The following is a 24,555-nucleotide window of genomic DNA, read 5'->3' on the forward strand; positions in this document are numbered from 1 at the left end:
GAAATCAGCCTGGAAATTGGAAAGAGAATCAATGCAGGAAATCGCTACTACTTTAGTGTGCAGGACCTGATGAAGAGCAGACTTTTGTTGATGAGGGCAAAGAAGGTGATATATTGGACAGTTATCCGCCCTGTGGTTACCTACGCAGTGGAGACATGGGTGCTGACAAAGCGAGATGTGGAACTACTTAATATGTGGGAGAGAAAGATCCTCCGAAAGATCTACGGGCCAGTCCAGGGAGGAGGAGAGTGTCGAATAAAAACCAACCTCGAGCTCTACGAGCTGTATGAGGATCCCCCAATAACCACAGAGGTAAGAGCGGCACAGCTACGCTGGCTTGGACATCTAGAGCAGACAGACGATACCAGAGGGGTACAGAGAGTCTTCCATTAAAAGCCGGAAAAAGCTACCCTAACTTCTACTGCTTCTCTCAGAGTACAGATACCTTTCTCTTTTGAATATGCAGGCCTTTATGGTTGAGCTGGCCCATAGTTGAGGACACCCCCAATGATTCAAACCTACAGTCCCTTGGGCCTGTAGTCAGCATGTTTTGACATGTTAAACCTGTTAAGTTAAACTGTTTGGTACAACAAAATGATTATTTTACTTCAAAATTCTAAGTAAACATAATTTCCATAAAGGGAGATCAATTATTGCTAGGTACTGTGATATTCATTTTAGAGTAGTGATACATTTATAAAGATTATGTATAATTATAATTTCAGTTCTATTATAAATATAAAAAGACCTAAATGCATGCTTTTTGGAACATCTTAATTTGAAATCCAAACGACATTTCTTTAGAGCAATTACATGCGTCACAAAGTCTCCCGAAAGCTTTGTAGCTACATGACCCATTCTCCTCTGTATGTTTAGATAATTAACAGCATTGTTTATCAGGAACTTACAAGCAGAAGAGGAAATTGTTTTCATTAAGAAATTAAGCCATGCATCTCAAACAAACAATGGATGACTTCCCAATACAAGCATCACCTAGAAAAAAGGCTAACACAAAGCAGAATATATTTTCTCTTACTTAAAACAAACTTATGAATTGCAATCCATGCATAAAATAGAGGAAATGTGTTCAGTATATTATTATAGGACTGACTGCATGTTTTATGTTAATTGATATACAGGTATGTGAATTTTAGACATGCAAAAACATACAATTCATTTGTTTAATCTTTCTTGATAGCTGATTGACCTCAGAATCTCATTCAGCTGTTTTTGCTCCAAGGGGCCCACAGAATCAGTGAACATGAATGCTTACAGTAGTTTGTTCTAAATGACTAGAAACCTGTAGATAGTACAGAAAATTACAACAAGTGTCCCTCCATCCTTCTTTTGTCATCTCTCTGATTCCATATATAGGCCCACTTACATGAACCCAAATGTGGATCAATACCAACAGTATCTGTGATATAGAATTGTATGTTTCTGTTGCTTGTGTATACTGTACAGTATGTTACAGTACTCAATACCTGTGGAGTTCTAGAATTCTTAAATCAAAACTCCTCTCTTCATGATTAAATCCATTCAGTGTCACACTAGGAAGTAACCTTTAGCAACACATGCTTATCTATATGATCTGGATTCAAGCACGTTAGAAATGTACTTTTTAAATGTAGTCATTCTGAAATGTTACATGAAGTCAGACATTGACACAGTAGAGTATGGTGAATTAGTATTTTGCAATATATTTCTCAATGTGAACTGTAGATAGAAATTACATTAAATTGACCTTGACCCCATATTACAGTATATCAAGTGATTTCCTTCACTGCACTACAGTACTGTATGTGCTGGAGCAGCCTTCTGGTGAGAAATTCCCAGGTGCTTTTCTTGACTCGTCAGCAAACATTTCCAGACAGTGAGGAGATATGATGAAAAACCTAACAGGACAATAGGTGATGGTGAAAAGTGAAAACTATTCAGTTGAAACTGAGGGAGATTGTTTAATAATGATCAGAAATATTGTGTTCTGTTAAGGTCACCGCTTTACAAATAAATTTACTGCTCCAGAAAAACACATTAAGAACAACTGCTGTAATGAAAGATAACACATCTAAATAAAAACAGTACATTAAGTTGCACCATGATTTGTATTTTAAGACCCTGTTTTACAGTTAGGGTAGCACAATAGTGCAGCAGTTAGCATCGCAGCTCTGGGGCCCTGAGTTCAACTTTACAATATATGTTCTCTGTGTGTTTCCCCTGGGTGCTCCAGTGTCCTCCCACAGTTCAAAAACATTTGTTTCTAGGAAAATGGGCCCAGGTGTGTCTGTGTGTGCCCTGCAATGTAGTGGCATCTTGTCCAGGGTGTATCCTGTCTTGAGCACGTTGCTTGCTAGGATAGGCTCTGGCTCTCCAGTGATCCTGTATTGGACAGAGAGGTTAGAACATGGATGGATTGTTTTTTTACAGTTGAACATGAATTAAATTGTGAGAAATTCATAGCATTTTTAAAGTTTAAAAATTCCCTTGAGGTTGGAAACAATTTTGGTTACTGGATTAGTTTATTTACAGTATATATATATATGTGCATATATATATAAACTTCATCTCATTATATTACTTGTGTTTTTTACCTTTTTTAAAACAATATATAATGTTTGTAATGTGCTATACGCACCATTAAACAGGAAGGCATGAAAAAGAGAATAACAGCAAAAGCAAGGTTAAAAATGTATTCCTTTTATATATTCTCTGTCGAATTTACATGCAAAAAGCAGGAAACTTTAACAGAAGGTTAGTGGGAGGTTTAGTGTTCTGTTCAAAGACAGGGAGCTTCTAGACATCCAAAAAGATGGACTACAACTAACCTCTTGATCAGAGTATTGTGCTTCACATAAAACAGGCATAAACTTAATACAAGTCCTGCTGTGATTGTGTATGTACCACTCCTAGCAGAATTCGAAAGAACAACCACATGAACATTCTGCCAGCTTGGTTTCTATATTCAAGATTTCTGTCTTGTTTTGATATTAGATACTGGTTCATTTTATAGTGTACAATCTATTCAGTCTAGCACTTCTGAAAAATAATGTTTGGCTTCAGCTCATTGGAACCTTTTTTTGATAAAATAATCAATTATGTACAATGTCTTACTGTATGTTGACACATGAGATACTTGCCATTGTGGGCTTCACTGCTGCTCGTTTGTGAGGGCTGGGTGCTTGGAGGCTTCTGGGAGATGGTGGTTCAGATCTGGGGTTTGAACACACATGTGATACTTGGTACTTGGCCAAGGGTGAAGAAACCTATGTTATAGTTGATTAATAGCACAGTTCAGATTTGAACTAGCAGTTTCTGGACTACTGGGCATAACCTATATTTCACATCTTGGCTACCTCTCCTGTTTGAGCCACTCAGGAGCTCCCTGGTGTGAAGTACTTTATAATGCTGTTTATACTGTACCAGAATGTTAAGATGCCCTGGAAAATCTGAACTGATCTGAGAAGCAAAACCTGGAACACATGCCAGATAAAAATGTCAAGGAGTAATAAATTAAATTACTAGTAAATGATATACACAAATTCCTGTAGAAATCTTGTTGTTTGTAGTTCTTGACAAAACAAGAAAGTTTAATTTGACTCTAACTTGGTCAGAAATGAAAAGTAAAGAGAACAGATATTTCACAGAGATGCTGTGGGGCAGATGAGACCACACTGATGTCTGTGCTGCACCTGCTTTGAGGACTTCAGTCTTTTTGCTACCATGGAACAAGTAATAGATACAGTAAATCTCTTTTTTCTTTTTTACTGCATCTCTTGCAGTAAATGCCCAGCCATCTACACTAGAGAAACAGGAAGGAGACTCGGAGACCGCTTCAGAGAACATGCTAGGGCTGTGAAAATTAAGGATCTCTCCAAGCCCATTGTTTCCCATTTCACCTCTGACGGCCATGATCGCTCTAATCTCTCCGTCTGTGTTCTCAAAAACGGTTTTCTGAACTCATACATCAGAAAGACTACAGAAACTAAAATTATTCTGCAGCTAGGATCACACCTTCCCCTTCTCTTAACAACAGACTACTTTTCTTCTAAATTTTCTCCATTCATTGGAGGTTTCATTTCACACCTCTCTACACCTTTTATGACTGCACATCTCTTGATTGGCCTCTCTTTCTGTCCCCTGCTCCCGCCTCTCGCTCCTCCTCTCTCCCAGCCTTTGTTCTCCCGCTACATTAACTTTGCTTACTGCCTTGTCTTTCTCACACCTGAAGAAGGCTCCACTGCCGAAACTTTGTGTTTTCTTTCTTCTTTTTTTCAGCATGGAATAAACCTATTACTTGTTCCTTTGCAGCCTACGCATGCTGACGCAGCTACCCACCTGAACTTTTTACTACCATTTTTACCTTCTGCAAGAACAGAGAAAAATGGATTAGAGGGTGGGAGAAGAGGTCATATAACACAGTGTACGTTTGCCCTGGACACAGGTCCCTGTGTTTGAAACAAAGCTCTGGTGTAGGTTTGACTCTAGGTTAACCAGCTCGACATATGAGTCTCTCTCCAGGGAGTCTCCAGCCAGTCTGAATCAGACTCAGCAACACAAACGGGTAGTTGTGACAGACGTCAGTGTGAGAGCTATGTGGGGCTGCTTACATGTCTTGTGTTCTGTCTCATTTCTTTTCATTAAGTGGGTAAGAAAGAGTTGATGACTTTCATGCCTCAGGAAATGCTATATTGAAGTTGTTGTGTTCCCTTGAACACTGTAATACAGTGCTGTAGCCAGAAAGTGTAATTAGTCCATTAGGTACTGTATTTGTGCTAGTTATCCAATATACTGTACATTTTTATAATTAACTTAATTCCAGATCAAAACTACAAAAAATGAAAAATACGAAATATCAAATAAAAATCTTTATTTGCTTTCTATTTTACCTACTATGTTAAAAATGTTGTGTAAGTTAGAAATTAATAGATTTCTTGCAAATATAAGAAATAAGTAAGTATATAAGTATGTAACACACTACTGAAGTAAACATACATGTACTCTACTGTAAATCGACAATTTCTAGTAAAACTAATACACTGTGGGATTTACCTATAGTTTATATAACTACAGCTACAATAAAAAGTATTACAAACATTTCAATAAATGACATGCTAGTAAAGACAGTTACAGTACATTTGTAGGTTGAGCATTAATTTTAAAATGTCACTTCTGGTTTATTCTGTTGCTGCTGCTGCATCATTGTGAAACTGTGTTTCTCCAATAGAGCTGTGGTAAGTTAGTATAATATTTTTATTTGTGAACTTCAGTAATTGCTCACGAGACAGACAGGCAGTGCAGCCCAGTGGTTAGTTCAGGAAGGACAATGAGAGCTCCAGCTCTTTCTTTAATATCAGCTGATTCAAAATGAAAATAATTTACCTCTCAACAATAGCTGTTTTTAGTGCGTTCCAAACACAGTTTGAGATGTCCCAGCGGTATGTATTTTTTATTATATGGTATTGCATCATGAATTAAATGAAGAAATACAAGCTTGTGGCTATTCTGCTAACACTCAGCTGATACACACCACCAAGAGAGTCATTATATATAAGGTAACCAAGCAGCTAGGCAACAGTACACAAACCCTGCAGTGTAGAGCTCACACATTCAAATATATATTGTATATAATTCACGTATACTGTATATTAGTGATGTACTGGCATCTCAGATAAATCAACTAACTACCGTAAGTCATCAGCAAGTATTCCTGCTTCTAGCACTTGCTGGATTGCTGTAGAGGTTGCCACAAGCACTATTTCTGATTCATGTTTTCACAAAGCACATACACAAAGACACGGGATTGCACATGTTAGTCTGTGAAACGAGGGGAATTTGCTTCATTTGATTGTAGGAGTCCTTTGAATATTGTAAAAAATAAAGGACTTGCCAAGAGTTTTTCTGTCTCTAGCTGCCCCCCTCTGTCCTGCTTTGAAACATTTTTAATAGAGCCAGCTGAAGTCCCACTGGGTACTGATGTACTTTTCAGAGCAGCCTGTCCCAGGTGCTGGTGGTGCAGAGGGTGTTGGGGTGGAGAAGGTCTGCTCTGCTCTGGGGAAAGCAGAACGGAAACTGCACGTTCTCACACACCCAGCAGCAGCACTTATTGCAGTTAGAAGGATGCAGGCTGCAATCAGACGCAAAACTTTAATCGAAGAAGTGGCCACAGCTACACTGCACACCTGCTTCATTCATTCTTTAAACACTTTTTATCCTATGCATGTTGAGTCTCAACTAATTCTCTGTACTTTGAATTCTCTTTGACACATTTACCTCTTTATCAGTCTACTTCTTCTACTGTCTGTAAATTTCCTCCCAGACAAGCATACCAACCTGACTCACTAGTTCTGTTAGAACCATCTAATAACAGCAGTGCTCAATAATTCTGAAGCTCAAAGTTCCTTTTTTTTCTCAAAATGTGTATCTATGTGAGATGCAGTGCACACCTACTCAGTTAAAGATCCAAATTGTACTCACTAAAAAAAATACAACAGGCATGTACTGTAATATACTAAATATTAAATCAATTCTCTTATTATTTTTTCAGCATATAGCTATGATTTTTGGTCTATATTTCACATTTTGTTTGTATCTGACTTTCCACAATACTGCACTTTTCAACTCCAATTTTTTTAAAACATAACAATGCCTTGCTATGTACTATATCAGTCTTACAGGCTGTGCTGGACCAATGGGTACTGTTAAACAATAAATACCCATGACTTTGAAACCCATTACCCCTGAACACCTTGAAAAATGTGTAATTTCAGTTGGGGAACAGTGCGCTGGAATTACTTAATTTCACATTTTCTTTCCCCAGAATACTAAACACTACAGTTGATACTTTTCAACCACAAACCCACATGGGACTAACATCACGGGTTCATTCAAAATTATGTGAACTATAGAACAGTAATCAGCAAAGTCAGACATTTTAATGAAATGCATTGATCGCTTTTAAAATAAAAATTTAAATTGTTTTCCCAAAGAAAATATGTTTAAAAATGATAAATCAATTCCCCCAATCAATTCAAATTGATTTTGTATACAGTATCAGTTAATAAAACTAATACCTATGTTTACAAAGGTATTTACACATTTAGTTTACCAATGCAAAGCATCACTGTATACTATATTGAAGATGTGCACATTGCTCTGCAATAGTTGTCGAAATTATTCTGTAACATTTTTAGCCGGAAGAAATTTTGCTTTATGGAGTGTTCATTTTTACTAATTTAGGCTTTTGTTTTGTGTATACTGTACTGAATATATTCAGAATTCATTATGTTTCAGCAGTTAAGCTCATTGCATGGTGCTTCAGTGTTTCTTTCTGAGCACTTAGCATTTGTTACAGGAACACATTTAGCAAAGCAAGGTGTCATTTTAAAGGCTGAACAATATAAAGAATTCTGTTTTTTAAAGTCATGGTTCATTGTGCTTGAGTGTTAAAATGAAGCATTGTGTGTGATAACTTGAAGGCATCTGCAACTTCATTATAGCCCTTTATCTAGCGAAGTGATATTCTGTCTTTGCTTCTTCAGCTATATGTAATGCGATCCAGAATTTAGACTAAATCTAGATTAATCCAGCTAAAATAACCATTTGGAAAGCTTGGCTTTAAAGATCAGTGGGAACTATTTCATACATTTTAACAGACTACATTGGACCTGGAGGGTAACAGTAGTGTCCTGAAGTGAAGTGTGTGTATATGGTAGGTGATTTGCCAGTGTATTGTATTGTATTCATCTTGAAAGTTTCTTAGACATTTAGACATTTACTTTTTTGACTTGGTTTTAGTGTACAAACACTTATACTGTATATGTAATGAATATTTTATGTGCTCAGTTTTATGTAGCTTAATCTCACTTTGCATGAAAATAATTATTTTAGTATGTATTGATTGAAAGGAACATTGCCTGTGGTTTGTAGACAACTCATTTACCAAACTGTTTTGGAACTAGTAAATCGATATATAATTATTATTTGTCACCCAAAGTTGTGATCTTCCCAGAATGGCTTTCCTAAACAATGCAACACTAATTGAATGATACGCTGTGCAAATGATCCTTGCAGTAAGCAAATGCAGATTAGTATGCACTGTATATCTATCAATTTTTTAAAATTAATTTCAGGTTTTTGTTCTTTGTACTGTATACACTACTGTATATGTATTTACTGTACATATAGATTGTACTGTATATACTTCACATCCTGCACATTTAAAAATATTCAACAATAATCATACTTGAAGGCTTTAATTAATATCTTTATACCAGTAACCACTGTGTTACCTAAGCTATTTTTACGCATATACAAATTCAAAGTTCCAAAAAGAAATCCTGCATTACTTAAAATAAATGCATATTTTAGATAAGCCCTTCACAAGCAATGATAAAAGAAAACTGTATTCCTCATATTGGGAAAACAATTGCCTCTCAGTCTCCAGAATGAGAGGAGTTAAAAGATGAGTCTTTTTATTGGCAAAAAATATATACATACATACAGAGAGTGTCTTTGGTTTGTGGAAGTGCAAAGCCTTTGTTCTAATTGGTTGTTAAATTGTGACAGGCAGGCTGTCCACTCCCCCTGTGCTGTGGCTGGTTGTGTGTATGTGTCTAAGTGCAGGCAGTTTAAAGTCTACCGAATGTGCTCAGAGTTCCTAATAGAGCAGGGTCTGTTTGTACACAGAGAGAAAGAGAGAGAGACCCTGTGTGCAGGGTGTACATTTGCACAATGGCACTGGACCCTGGGCTTCTGCCATTCATTCTGTGGACTATTTCCTTCCATGCATCCTGCACCAGAAGCACCAACAATGAAGGTAAGCTCTAATGTATTGATCGTGAATAGTTTGTCACTTTTGCCTTCAGCGGGGATTAATGCGAATGTAAAAAAGCAAACCCAACACTTGCTGGCCATGATGTGCAGTTAGCTCCTGGCTAATGGCTAAACTTCCAGCCAGTCAGGTAAAGGGACCAGGCTGTTCTTTTTGCATGTGCAGCAGGAGCTGAGAGTATTTCTCCCTGTGAGAGTGGCAAAGTTCCCTGCACAAATATTTGGGTCAGTTCCACCTGAGACTGTGGGGTGACTGGGCCTGATGAAGACCAATGATCTGTGAGTGGTGAGCAGGTGCTGAGTGCCTGTCAGGGAGTCTGTTCAGTGAGTGTAGCAGTGTAGTATTAGGAGACTGAGATGTGTTGCCTGACTTGTGAGTGAGAGCAGGGAGAAACAGAATAGAAGAGCAAGTGAGAGCTTTTATTAAGAGACATGTACTCTGTCTGTCATTTGGTGCGAGTTTGAACTCACTAATTGCAAATCAAGAAACTGACCTTTCCTAGACTGAATAATACAGTATGTACTGTAACCCACTTAACACCAAAGAAGACAGCTGGAGCATCTCCTTCTGGTCTCAATCTGTTTAGACATTCCTGACGGTGGTGTACATTCACTTTTTTGTATTCTTATTACTGTATATCCAGTGCAAAAAATTCTTCATCCCCTTTATTTTCAAGCCATTTCTTTCTGTTTAGACAATTTCCCTTACCATTGTTATGGGAGCAGATACTATGTTTATGCTCCTTTGAACTTTTGTTCTGGAGAAGTAAAAATCTAGAGCATGTTTTAAGAAGCATAAACGGTGAATACAGTCCTTAGTTCAACCTTTTAACCTCATCAGACAAATTCTTACCATCTTTACAAAACCTTCACAAAAGTTTTACATCTCTGAGATCAAAACATCAAATCGAAACAGCAGTGGAAATCAGTAGTGGACAATTAAAATTTTTACTTACATGTACAGTATTTTCATACAAATGGTATATACGTACACAATGATGCCCCTGATAATTGTTTGAGTGAACAACTGTTTAAAAAATCGTATGTTTAGAGCTTCAAAAGAGTTCTTTGTGAATTCGTCACACAATCAATAATACAGCATGAAACACAAATCCAAATTATCTAGTTGATATGCGAATGACCTAATTCTGAACTTTAGCTAGAACCATGTACATATACAATTTGCACTGTATCAATGTCTGCGCAGAGATTAGTTTTGCTATTTTTTGTCAGTTATATGTTATGTAACATTCTTACATAATCTACGTTCGCAACATTTTTCACAGCAATTTGGTTTCAATTGTTTCTTCCTTTTGGAACATCTTTCATTTTTCTCCCACATCTTCTTTGTTTGAGCCGAGTCTTTAGCTACCTGTACGTACATGGTAACTGCTTAAGATTTCTGTCTCGTACTACGAGGGGACTCTGTATTACTCTGCCAAGGATGCTCTCCTGTTACAGATCAAGATAGTTTTATACTGCTGGAGAAAGGCCACTTGCATGCCTGTCAGATACCATTGTCTCATGTCAGTTAGAGTGTTGCAGTGCTGCAGGTGGAGGGTGAAGATGTGTAAAGCCAGGCTATGAAGACAGGTAAGCTCTCCAGAGCAGGCAGCTGTAGAGGAAGGTGAACTATTGTCTTCTCCTTATCCTTAGATCAACTTTATTTTTCACAATAAGCTGCCACAATATTTTAATTTCTTACTCTTACTGGAGGCTTCTGTTTTTTCTAGTATTTTATTTGCTTGACTTTTGTATGGTTTACTAAAGGTCATAGAGTCATTGATAGAACTCAGTACAGCACAACAGTCCACATTCTTAATTTTAGGGTAGGATTAGATTAATGGTGAGTGTTATAATGGTGCCGACAATGACCTCCCAATTCTGGCGACTATGAATGTTCTGTAAAAAATAATATACTATTCCTGAGCTTTTTCCTCGGTCTATTACACCTATGACCGTTTGTCATGGCAAGATATATGGGTTCAGTTTGATCATTTGAGTTTTAGTTTTACAAGGACCAGAAAAAGTAATGGCACAGCCTTTCGGTTATACTGTTCTCAGGAGTGTGTGCGATATGGTGTATATAGCAAGTACATCCATCAGCTTTCATTTTGAAATTTACCACTGCAGTTTACCACATACAATATTGTTAACTACAACTGCATAAGTGAAAATGTTAAATTGTTTAATTAATACAGGCTCCGCCATTTCTCTGAGCAACCTAGTATATTAAAAGTTCTGTTTATAATACTTTGCAAGAATAGAAATACCATTCCACTTTGCCACAACTGATAAGTGTCAAATACTCTAAGTGCTGAAGACTTATGGTATTTTAATATTCCAATTTAAAACTGTACCAGGAATTCCCAATATACTCTACACAGCAGAAAATATGTAAGCAAAGAAAAATGACAAAGGAAATGAAATTAAAGAAAAAAGGTATCAAGTTGGCGGTATATTTCAGTGCTACAATTTACATTCCACATGTAGATGCTACTGTATAAATTACAGCATTCAAAACCTAACTAATTTCATTTATAATTAGTTTTTAGGCAGACTAAGGATATTTTTTGTCTTTTTATCAAGATAACCTTTAATTCAAGGCTACATACTAGCACTGTTTCCAAAGGAATCATTTGTATTTTATATTTACTCTTCTTATGCTATTCAGCAAACAAACATTAGAACAATGAGCAACTTCAGTCAAGTCTGAATGGTTATTTACATGTCCGTAGTAGATAACCTTATATAAGATGGAATGATAGAGGTAATTAAATTAGGTTTGAATATTGGCTTACTCCACTTGGCTGAGGGGGCGACTCCTGGCCGTAAGGATGAAGTCATTTGAACCCCCGACCAGGTGGAATGAGAATGAGAGAAGGAGCCGCTGCAGTGCTAATGGGGAGGGAAGGAGGCAAATTGAGGAACTCGGGGGCAGTGCGTTAGAAACCGGGTACTTGAAGTGGACAAGACCCCTTGTTGTCCCCCTTCCCAACATTCATTAAAACCTCCATTTCAGAACACAAAATTTAAACATGACTGCTAGCAGCAGCATTATTAACAGTTACCAATTATTTCTATCAAGAGCTTTATGATCACAATTATTTGGGTATTATCTGGGCATGGAATAGAATAAAATAATTTTCTAAGGATATTCTAAAATTCTTTGTAATCATTTATAACTGACAAATCAGTTGATTTTTCGTATTATTAAAAATAAGAGATGCAAAGACAAGAAACTGGCACTGGTCAGTACAGTACTAAATTATTGAAGAGGAAGAATAATAGGTTGAAATGTACATCTAAAATGGCAATTAAAACACACTGTATTACAATTGTGACCATTCAATTCTATGTATTGGCAGTGGTATAAATTTCAATTTGTCTTGAATGCAGAATGATTGTCCATTTTTAGAGGCATAACAAATTCAGGCTTTGTACTGTATACTGTATATTGCTTGCTGCAAGTGTATGATCTTTAGAACCAAAGTAAATGAATATAAAAAGAGTAAAATAAGTACCTGCTTATCAGCATACTGTAATGTGTAATCTGACTACTTTCAATTTAAATCCTAAATGAAATGTTGTTCTATACTTCACAAAGAAAAAAGAATCAAAGACAATGGGCATAATTCAGAAAAGGTTACTAGGTAATACAGTTCAACTTTTCCACTGCTAAGTCTAAACACATTAGAACTCTTTGTGAACAAGGCCAGATAAGTCTTGTCTTGTGTCTGCTCTCTTGTGTATTTGTGTACCTGTCAATCCCTCTGTCCGCCTTTTTCTGAAGATGAAAAGATCTACAGTTCCTCAAGATGCATATTTCTCCCCCGGCAGATCACTGTCTGATATAAAAGATTATTTATTTTTTTCTCATTTTATTTTATTTATTTTATTTGGCACTATCCTGTTCTTACTAAAATGTTGTCCACGATTCACACGCACATAGCTTTTTAATACTGTAAGTATAAAGAAAAATTGCTCAAAAACAGCACAAACTACTGTAATTGATGTCACAAGATGTATATGCAGTATACATTCATATATATGCCGGTAAATGTGTTAATAAGGATTTATTTCTGTATCAAAGCATACATTTGACTGTTTATGCATGCTGCCAAATGATATTGCCAAGTGTAATTACCGATTAATTCCCTATAAATAGTCTCCTAATGAATTTAAATTCCTAAACTATTTGTAAATGGTCCTGTGCAATGTCTTAACTGCAGCTACTCAATTTATGGTATGGAATGAATTCGTTTTCATGCTTGCTTTGGTTGGAAAGCAATTACAAGGGTGACACGGATAAACAGAGAACAGCAAGCTTCAAAAAAGAAAGAAAAAAGTCACGGGCTGAGTAGCTGTCTGAGGCTCATAGGAAAGGCAGTTTAATGTGAGCTAAGAGTCTTACTCCCTGGCATACGAAGAGTCATGCAGCTGTAGTTGTAGTCTGAGGAAGACAGGCAATGACGGACTGATTCTCAAATCCTAAAATCAGGGATTTAAGAGCCTGTCCATGGAATTAAGGATTACAAAATGGCCCCAGATTCCTGAGTAGCACTTCCATTGCTAGTTCAAATCCAGGCTATGCCACTGACTGAAGAAGGAGAATGCATGTGTGCTGTGCTCTACCCTTTCGTGATTATGTAAATGTACAGTATGGCTGTAATGGCATCTATTATACACTAATAAATGCTTTTCCAAGCATATAGGGAAAAAGGAGGAAATATATTATCAGTTGATTTATCTAGCTTTATATGTACATCTAAAATTACCCTGCCTAGAGACTGTCAAGGCAACATTTAAGTCAATATCATCGGCTTCATCACAATATAGCATAATTTGTGAATCCATCATCAAAAAGCACCAGGCAGCCTGTTGTGATACAACCAAAAATCAGTAGTTTAGGAACATCTGCTGAGATGCTTCACTGGATGACAATTATACACCGCTATTTTAATCATCTGAATATCTCTGTGTGGCGGCAGAACATGTTTTGAGCTAGTGAATGGGTCATTCATAAGCGTGATGCCAAATCAACATTGAGAAGCAGTGCCTGATAGTGCTCCCGCAATGATACTCGGCAGAGGTGAGAACCTCAACAAATGCATTTTGTAAAGTAACCTGTGACCATTATCCAGGGAAACATGCACACGGGCACGGGCAAGGAAATACTGTATGATGCAAAGACTGAGTCTGAGAAAAGTATTTTCATATTGCATGTTTATATTTTGGAAGATAATAGATTGTACATTTGTCTTTCAAACATCAAATACAGTATGTCCCTTCTAGAGCTGGGTACCTGTAGCTTGTTGAAATTAATTGTATTACATACTGTACACCTCTATTGCTGTTTTTGATGAAACCTAACATTACCTGGGGGACAGTTATTTAACGTTATCCATTTTTTCACACAAGGTGTGTAATTTTTAGTTATTATGCATACAAAACATGGGTTTTATTTCTTTTGAAGTACCTGTCTCCTTGTTTGTGTTTTTTGCTTTGTGAAACATACTGTAAGCAGAAAATGTCTCTATGTAAAGTGTCAGTCAAGATAAAGAGGCAATCGTTCTTATTGACCCTTGCTTTGGTCTCCAGCTCGTCCTGTATCCCATGTTCTCTCCCACCTCCGGCTGCTATGATCACAATGTAATACTCCTTATATGTATAGTTTCCTCTATATTTTTATATTTTAACTTGTATTTCCTAGTTAAACCAAATTCCCATAGTTAAAAATCAAACCATTACATTTCTTTAAAATGTTTGCTGCAAAAGGCTGCCTTATTTTTAATTGATCTGTTGGCTGTTTGAGCACATACAGCCTTGCATGTCGAGAAATGACCAGAAAGCAAAATTCCTACTGTGACAACCTTTTGCCATCGTCCCATAATACTGTGTTAAGTCATCTTAATTTTTCCCATCTTTTAATATTTTAAAGGAGGTAACATTCCGAACTGATATGCTTTCAAATACAGGAGTATTTCATCTAATTTAAAGCAGCAACAGAACAAGCAGGGGGAAAAGGGATAATTTTCCACTTAATTTTATGTCAGTTGATCAAAATCATTATTGCGACAATAATTACTTTGCTTGTACTATAATTCACCACACATTTATGCTTAAAATACTAGCCTTTTATCATCTACACCTATTCTGAGGTCCATGGTTGCTTGATGTTAGTAAAAGAACAAGAAGATGTAATAAATCGTCATGTAATTTCCTTTAAATACCATGATAAACACTTATTATACAGGTAATATGGTAGAATGTGCAGGTCGGAAAAGCCAAAAATAAATCTTTTTAAATCCATGTACAAGGGGGAATTATACTGTTGCTAATTTGTCTGGAATGATCTTTGGTAACAGAACCATCTATTAACATAAAACTGTCGATAAAAAGAAAGTGAATTTGTTAATAAGCATTGCTAGTAGGGATTTGTTAATTCTAGATTATCAACACTTTTTGCTCTTTATTTCTACTACGGGTTATAAAGAACATCTAAATGGAATTTGCAAACAGTAACTTAAAGCAATGTTGAAAGTTTCTTTTAAAAATAATTCTTTACAGTCACAAGTAACTTGTATGAGGGCTTACTTTTTCAAATTAATATTCTGAGGAAACTTCTAAACAAATTTTAATCTTGAGAAATTATTTTTAAGAAGTTAGCAGTTCAAATGATCTTTTGTGTAGTTACTACAGAAAGTAATAAAATACCTCTAAAAAACATTATTTTCCAATTTATCAGAAATAATCAGAAAAATAATCTCTTACATACTGTAAGTAACATGGAACAGTAATGGATTATTTTCTAAAAGTAACATTTCCTAACGCTGATCTAAAGTGTTTTAATCTGTATCTGCACAGAATGTAAACAAATTCTTAAAGCACTAATTCAGTGTTTTCATAGAAACCAATGAGACTCTCAATTAATATAGTAATTTATTCCAGTCACATATTGCTGAGGTAATTTATCTCAATTGCAGGACTCTGTCCAGGTAAATAAAAGTGTACCAGAATTTCTGGGGTAACCCTATTTTGGAATTTGATGTCAAGAACCATCTGAGAGTGTGTCATATACTTTGAGGCATGGACTTCCTATAACAATCCACATTGTAGCATTTTTGATATCTTCCTATACACATTTGCACTGAATAATATAAGAAGCTGTATCCTGATTCTGTATAATACATACAAAACTGCACAGAACAGATATCTCACTAGATTTTCATTGCTGTTCATCTTTAAATCCAGCTGTAACATGCAATTGCAGCAACACAGAGTTTTTGTATGAATCGTGGTAATAACATACGGATACCAGCACAGCCTGCCACGTGATCTATATGTTCACTTTTAAAAGGATAATAAGAGATTTATTTACGAAATACACCTGCTTCTTCAAACAGGAGGAATTTCTTTGTGTAGGTATTTAAGAATCAAACTCTAAGCAGGAGGTAACTGAAAAAAGGATTGTGTTTTGAGACAGCAAAAAAAAAAATCTGCAGTATCAAATGTTTAAAAAATACATATTTTGACATTTTTAAGACACAGCTCATATACTGTACAGTATCTTGTTGCATGTAAGACCTGGCATAATACAATTCTATTTATATCTTCTTCCACTTTTTAAAAACAAAATAAACACAATCATAGAACAAAATGCATCAGATGTTTAGTGCTAATGGCCTAAAATGATGCTTTCAGAAGACATTTTATTATTTTTATCATTTTCCAGCAAATTGTAAGACCTGCTAGAACAAGTGTGTTCTGTAGCCCATAAAAGACATGAACTAATGTAATTAGAGCTGTAGCAAACTGGTTTTGAAACCAGTTGTCAAATCTAATATCATTGATATTTCACTCTTAATCACCCTGAATATCTATGCTAACTGTGGAAATTTATTTTGCATTCCTGTAAAAATGTCGACTAAGTTCTTTAATTTTACTTCCAGTACCTAAACAAAATTTGCTATGGTTGTCATTAGTGTGAATGTAGTATTTACTTTGTAGTTCACTGCTGTGCAACAGAAGAATTCTGATTTTTTTAAAACCACAAGTTTAATTAGAATAATGTTGGTAGTCATGTAGCGTATATGATATACAGTACTTATATCATGTAGCATGTTATACAAGAGAAAATGAAAAATACATTATGTATCAACAAAGAAGGTAATCTTACTTTATAATGTAGACCAAACTTTTAAATGAAACAGGATTACATAAAGTGCTTGCAAAATCATTTTGTGTGATTATCTGTCTCTGTGAAGTAAACAACAGCTATTTGTTAAAAATTAAAATGACTGCAGTTTAAAGTTTTCCTTAATTTGCCTCTATCATGAAAGAATATGTTTAAGTATAACCACAAATGAGCGGTTATTGTTAGTTTTTCTTATCCTGATATCTAAACAAACAGACATAGTAAAAAAAAAGCATAGGTAAAGCTTTAATTTTAATGTCAGCATTTTAATATGCAGCTAGATCTGTGCTTCATGTGTTACTCAAACATGCAGTCAGTCATAGTAATGCGAGGGCTTTGAAAATCTATTATGTTTGTATACCAATATTTTGACATAACCTGACAGCCCCCCCTCCTTTCTCTGTTTCTCAAAAATGAACAGGGGAAAAAATCTCAGCAAAGCCTTATTTCCCCGGGAGATAGAAAATAATTCAAGTACATAATTGCATAATATCCCTGCCGTTTGCACGGGAACCTTCGCTGCCGCGAAAGAGAGCAGGCAAGTTCGCTTTGTAATTGGGCTCTACCATCCAGAGTTCAAGGAGGGTTAGAAGCAATTTCCTCGGCCCAGTTGCTCAGTGTAAACCTGGAGTCTGCTTGTATTTTAATATTTCGTTGGCCTGCAGGGCATTCTGCTGAGAATCAAGTAGTTATTTCCCCCTTTTTTCATGATGTAGAAAGAAATGCTTTGAAAGTCTCACACAGAGAATGGAAAATGCATAACGAGTTCATCTCTTTTGAATTTGATTAGAGACTTCCGAGGATGAAAATAAATTGAGATTTTTTATGAGTCCCATAGCGGGTGCTGCTCTGTTTACAGCCGCGGCACTAGTTACCGAATAAGTTCATACTGATGTCTGTTGTTCTTTTAATTTATTGACAAGTGCAGAGATTTAAAAGGCTCAAGTGCATGCTTGCAAATTTCTTAAACATGGGCACGGCTGTTCTGCTTCACCCTGACAAAAGGTGAGAACCCTTGGATGGCCTGTATGTGTCTATAGAGAATTTTGATGATCTTTAAGTCTTCTTGCTCCTTTCATGAAAAAGCATGTAATGCAAAATAAAAATATGAAACAGAAAAAATAGCAAATATCTTATTTTCACAACTAATTAGGCAAATCAAGCCAGGGAGAAGAAATACTGTAGGTTTTAAGGCTGGACAACAAGATACTCAGATGCTTCATTCATAAATTCCACAGTGCACTATTTCCCTGCCAGTCAGCATTTCTACCAGATTTAATGTCAGTCTTCTTATCGGTTTGCTTATCTTATGAACATGATTGTAGATTTAATACAGGGGCAAGGAGACCTTTAACACTTTAGATTTAGAGGGTAAAATACAATTCATGTATGGAATATATTAAGTATTAATAGGGTAATATAAATGAGATAATAAGAAACCTCTGCTGTAGATTAATTGTGTGTCTTTAACAAAACCTGAACTCTGACTATAGTCTTTGCCACAATCCTAACCCTAAGCCTAACAATATCTTACAACTATTTAGAACATGTTAATCAATTGTTCATAATTATAACAGGGACCCCAATTAAAGAAGATATAGAGCATTTGTTAACCTTTCAAAAGAATTAACTAGCCACATGTGCTCAGTTTGTGGGTACAAATATTTTTAGAAACCAACTATTTTACTTTTATGTTGTATGCAATGTAATTGGCCTTGCTCATATACAGTATCATTACTGTTTATTTGTCCCAATTTAGTGGTGATTTAAACCACCAGGCCTATCTCTGACTTAGGGAATTCCACCAGGAGTAAGTAATAAGAGGACAGAAATTTGCTTTTAATAATAATAATAATAATAATAATAATAATAATAATAATAATAATAATAATAATAATAAAGTAGAAAACAATAAGTCTTAATAATACCAAGGCTGCAACATGCAATTGGTTGCATTTTGCAATGAAGACACCAGTCATCAGTGAAATATTTGCAGCAGAGGCTATTTATGTTGGCTTAGGGTAAAACATTATCTGACTGCTGGATCTCCTTTACATTGAGTTGCTTGCAACAGATTAGGAAGCAACACTGTGTCTTCCAGTGGGCTAATCACCTCAAAGGTGTCAAAATCACCTTTTTGGAGGTACATTGCATGTCAGAAAAGCTAATACAAATAATTTGTGTCTTTCTACTTTCAAATTGATCCTGCATGTCTCGTAAAATAAGATTTCAAATTGCTGCTCTTTGCCTTCCCTAACTTTTAGTAGCTTTCATTGTTACAGCTTCCATGACATTATTGGAGAATTAAGATAATCTCCTCATGGTCAGCACAGCATGAACTTGTACCTCTACTGTATGTGATGTCCAGTTCTGCTGTATAAACTTTAAAAATGGGTAAGGACATATTGATTTGTCATCTCTTCAGCACAGTGAATGGCAATCTGCTCAAGCCAGTATCACAGGGCAATCAAGTACAACAATGATAACTTCATTCCTCAATGCCAAGAAAACGTCAAGATGAAGCCGAGTTCTCTCTGATCTGAAACCAAAAGAAAGCATTTTTCTCACAGAGGAAGGTCAAAATCCTGAAAAGTACTGACAAAATGAACCAAGTCAATTGCTTCATACCCAGACTTGAAATTAAACCCTTAACGCACAAATACAAATTCTGAGGATATACACATAGAAGTGTGATTGGGGGGTATGTCTTTACACAATGGGATGTGGGTGTCTGGCAAAAGCAACCCACCCATGTGGTGAAAAATCTAGAACCCTCAGTGAAATGACTTTCTTACATTCTTGTCGATTCTTCTCTTCTGCTTTATTTTCACTTGTTTTTTATCACTTTTGACCCATAATATCTGGAAGGAGAACTGTAATTATATTTGGCAAAAGTGTAAAGGTAAAGCTAGTATAGTATAGCTGTTAAAATGCAGATTATAGGAAGTGTGCAGGCTGGTGTGTGTGTGTCGACCTAATGGAGTTCAAATGAAAGTTCGGGAGGGATGAAGGCTAATGAACTAATGAACTAATTAAGCTCAGCTGCTGCAACTAACAACTAATCCTGGGGAAATCATCTCAGTTCCCATATACAGTATACCACACATCTCCCACTCCTCATCCTTGCTCATTTTCTTTTCATAAAGACTGTGCTCTGCCACATACCACAATTAACTTATTGTGATTTGCTTCTCCATGGATCTCCAGATTTCTTGTTCTGACAACAAACTCTTCAGTGGCATCCAAGAATCTCTCACCCACCAAGATCAGCCCATTCCTTCTGCTTCTCTTTCCACCTCTTGCCACCTGCTTTTTCATCTCAGCACAGCTCCACTCCCAGTTGGACCTCACAGGCCTCTACTTATCGCTGAACATTACGATCTGCTGTTACCACCCCTTCCTCTTCAAAACTCCAGCCCACGCTTTAATTCCTGGCGAATTCTCCATGAAGCCCTGCCCTCAGATGTAAACATTAACTCTGCAGTATCCATGTATCCTTTTATCTTTCATCCAGATCCTCTCCTGTTATCACCAGCTGGACTACAGCAAAGCTTCAGGGAATGCATGGAATTCCTTCTGAGTTAAATACCTCCAAATACCTCATTGGATTAATTTAGGATCACACCTTGCTTTCTTCAGTGGTGGCTGGGGTCCCACCTGGTTCTTTTGGGTGTTCTAGCCTCCCCATTTTATGGCCAGGAGGTTGGCCCTCAGCCAAGTGATTAAGACAAAGTTTTCATAATTTATGAAAACAACTCTATTATAGTCACACAATCTTTGGCTGCTGTCATTCTTCATGAAATATTGCTTGGAGTTGTTTTTTTCTTTATAAAATGTTACAACTGTATTGGAGCTACAGTATAACTGATAACCAAGTGATGCGCTCTTATACTGTTACAGTAAAAAAAGCTGCTATTGGGAGCATGTTTTTAGGACCATCTTATAATGACCTTTTCTCCACTTCTCAGGCTGCAACCCTGCTGTTATAAGAGGTACAGTATGTGTGCATTTCCCACCACATCATCCCGTGTGGCAGGAGTGAGGAGCCCTGATCTTGAACAGATACAACCTTGCAGGTCTAAAATTTGTAAAACACATCTGTCAGTTTGTGATAAATTCTGTAAGTTAGTTTGTTGAAAGTCAGCAATGGACTGATGTGGTCCTTGAGAGATACAGAGTGTTGCTACTTTCATTTCCAAGAATCTGTAAACTACTTAAAAACATCTTTAGAAACTGATGATTTGAGGTAGACTCATGAATCCCGTTGGCTCTCCAAGACCAGGGATGGCTACCCCAGCTACAGTATGTGGATTTTGCTTTTCTATATTCTGGACTTTTTTCCTCATTATCGCTATCTATCGAGAGTTTTTACAGTTATTTATAGCAAGGAGAACATCAATAAAGAGCAAAATAAATATTATTTTGATTTTTTAAAAATAATTGAACATTACTGAAGTTGTTTCCAATTTGTTTATACCTCCATATTGGAACACCATGTTCAAAATGTACCTCATTGCTTTGCTCTGCATTACTGTGAGAGCGATAAACACCACTAATGATTGATGCAAAGAGCTCATATAATGAAGGACTGTGGGAAGTCAATAAAGATCATTGTAATAGTGTAAATGTTATCTCTGGTGTCCTAACATCGGACTTGCCTACTTAAAATTACCCCTTAACTGAATTGGTGTTTGATCTGTGTTCTAAGACCCTTTGAGATGAAAACTCCATATGAGGCAAACAATGGTTATTATTTTGAATTGTAAAAATGCTTTCTTAATTTTCTTTTTTAAATCTCTTTTAAATGTGTGTGTGAAGACGTTTGGATTGTATAATGTCAATTTATATTGTATTCTTGCCAAAGGGGATAAAATATTTAAATGTATTGTATGATATTTAATATGTGGATTTATTAACTAGACTTTATGGAATTATCCAATAGGATTCTTACTGATTATTAATAATTATAGGAACATAAGCAAGAATTTTTGTATTGTTATACATCAAGCATTTTTTAAAGAATTTCAAGCAAGTAGCATTGAATGTACAGTAAATACATACCTTCATGTTCCCATTTTACCATCTCTCTTCCAGACATTTTAATTATTAGGTCTATTGCATATTACTATCAATGTCCTCATACTTATCATCACCCTTAACAAGGGAGCAGCCTTCACAATTACAGAATAATTATCCCCCAAAATACCCACGGTTAATTACAGGATTACCCTATTCCAGTGTCATGCAACAAGCCCAGTAATAAAAAGAATATATACAATAATAAAATGATGGAAAATGTATTACAACATATCTCTCACAGAACTGCAATTTTACTCAAGAGGAACATCCATTTTAAAATTTAATGAATTCTTATATGTGTGACCTAGATAAATTAACATCAGATAGATTTTTCTTCCTCCTCTGTTGACAATGTTAGCCAAATATTATTTAAAAGGGAGGACTGAAAGTATCATTTGACTGTATTAAACCATTGATCTACATTGTTTTGCCTAAGCCTTACACCTGTTTTATTTTAAGTATTTTTTTATTTTAAATTCATTTTATTCAGCAAAAATAATTTGACAGCATTGTTGCTTGTTTCATCATCTTCTCCTATGCCATTGGGGTGGCATAACCTGAAATGTACAGTTATTACAATCGTCATAATAACTCTGATACCCACAGTGCAGCCAGACCCCTGATTTTTCTTATGCTAACCAGAAGAGTTAAAGTTAAAAAGGTAAAGTATATTTAATTCTTAGTGGATGGCCTGTGAACTTAAATCAATAAATACAGTAGGTAAATAGGATGGCAACAGTAGTTTTTTTTCTTGAAAGGATAATCAGACGTGAGCTCACATCAGTCACCAATCTACAGGCTGCTCCTAACAGAGACACTTCAAAGACTTTCTTTCTTTTGCTAAAGGGGAAGTTCTTTAGAGATACTCTTAGGCACACAGCCAGCCTCTCTCTAGCATGGCTTGAACCAGACTGACACCACCACTCTCAGGTGGTCTTATATTCCTAAAGGAAGAATATGCTCCACCTGGGAGTTTGGTTGAAATCCAACATGCAGCAGTTTCTTTTTCTGGTGCAGTTCCTGCAGGTTAAGTTAATAGGCTGATTGAGTTGGAAGGTGCTGTGCCTGGTAATGTCACAATAAACTGTGTGCATTTAGCTGGCTGGGGAAGGGAGGGCTAGTCAAATATGTCCTGGAGATCAGAGAAAGCAACCAATCATGTTATGAAAGACATTCCTCACTCCCGCCAGCCCATCCTTCCTGCCATCAGTGGTGCTTTACCCAAAATACCCCTGAACACGAGCCAGACAGTTGTGCTAAGGGCACTGTGCACTATCAGAAGTGCTCCATGCCTCCTCCATCCTTTCCTTAGCACCATGCATCCAGGCAATGGAGAGCTCCTCCATATTTATAGATAAGGGAGGGTGGGGTGTAGTGGCAGCAGTCCTGCAATTTACAGAGACTTTTGGAATATATAATCTCATTACATCTGTTTCTACTCTGCGCTCACATGCTGTACACTTAATACAGAAAAATAACACGATTGTATAACAACATTTTTCTAAAGAAGCTATCCACAGGGGGAAGATGAGTGTGCAAAGCCTGTTGTCCATGATTTTGCGTGCAGAAACCAGGTATTGAACAGTGGAGATAGAATGTCATTGAGTCATTAAGTGAACACTGGAAAGCCTACTTTATGTTATTGTCTTCTGGGATCAGCACACAGATGTGCACAGTATGTGCAGGACATTGCATGTGGAGCTTTCCAAATGCGGTTAACTTTCTTGATATTTACTTGAGCGGAATTCTGTATAATTAATTATTTATCCATCATTGTAAATAAGTACATTGTTCATTATTTACATGTACTGTACCTTTGCTTTATTTTGTCCCTAAATAAAATAATTACACAGGACATGTAGGGTGCCTATAGAGCATCACATAGTTTTCTCAATATCTTTCTTGCTTTGGAAGACATTTATGAGTAACATCTGATTTAAATGAAGCCAAACTTAGCTGGATTTCCACCAGAGAATAGCTGGTACTGAATACCAAGTGATTAAGAGAAAGATTTAGATTGTACATTCAATCAATGTGTTCTAATTATTAATAACCACTTGTTGTGATAGATGATATTAACAGTTTTGTTGCTATGCTAAAACACATACACACACTACAATGATAAATATGTGGTGTATTATGGGATCAGTAACTACAGTTTCTTTAACAAGGTTTACACTGCATGGAGGTGACAATGTATAGACAGTTCTGTAGCGGCAAGGCTTATTAAAAATACAGGAATTAAGTTTGCTGCTCCCTTGCCAGTCCCTCTGTCTCTCATCTCAGTGGTGCTGGATACAAAGAGGCCATTCCATTTGGTTCACATTTAAGGTGTTTTTCTAGCTGATAGAGTTTCCTGATAAGGAACAGCTCCCAAGACTGAGATTCACCAGCTACCCTAATAAATGGTCATCTCTGGTGCCTTACTGTCTGGGAGAGTCCTTGGGAGA

General features: G+C 36.3%; 1 protein-coding gene across 1 annotated transcript in view; it reads left to right on the forward strand.

Annotated features, from left to right (window-relative positions):
* Positions 1-8,730: 8,730 nt before the first annotated feature.
* epha8 (eph receptor A8) overlaps positions 8,731-24,555 on the forward strand; it is a 269,491-nt gene continuing 253,666 nt past the window's right edge. The window contains exon 1 of the mRNA XM_088938005.1: positions 8,731-8,815. Within this exon, the coding sequence (XP_088794131.1) occupies positions 8,731-8,815 (85 nt within the window). The remainder of the gene's footprint in view (positions 8,816-24,555) is intronic.

Source organism: Atractosteus spatula, chromosome 20 (assembly GCF_055471065.1).
Source record: "Atractosteus spatula isolate fAtrSpa1 chromosome 20, fAtrSpa1.hap1, whole genome shotgun sequence".
In the NCBI taxonomy this organism is placed as follows: domain Eukaryota; kingdom Metazoa; phylum Chordata; class Actinopteri; order Semionotiformes; family Lepisosteidae; genus Atractosteus; species Atractosteus spatula.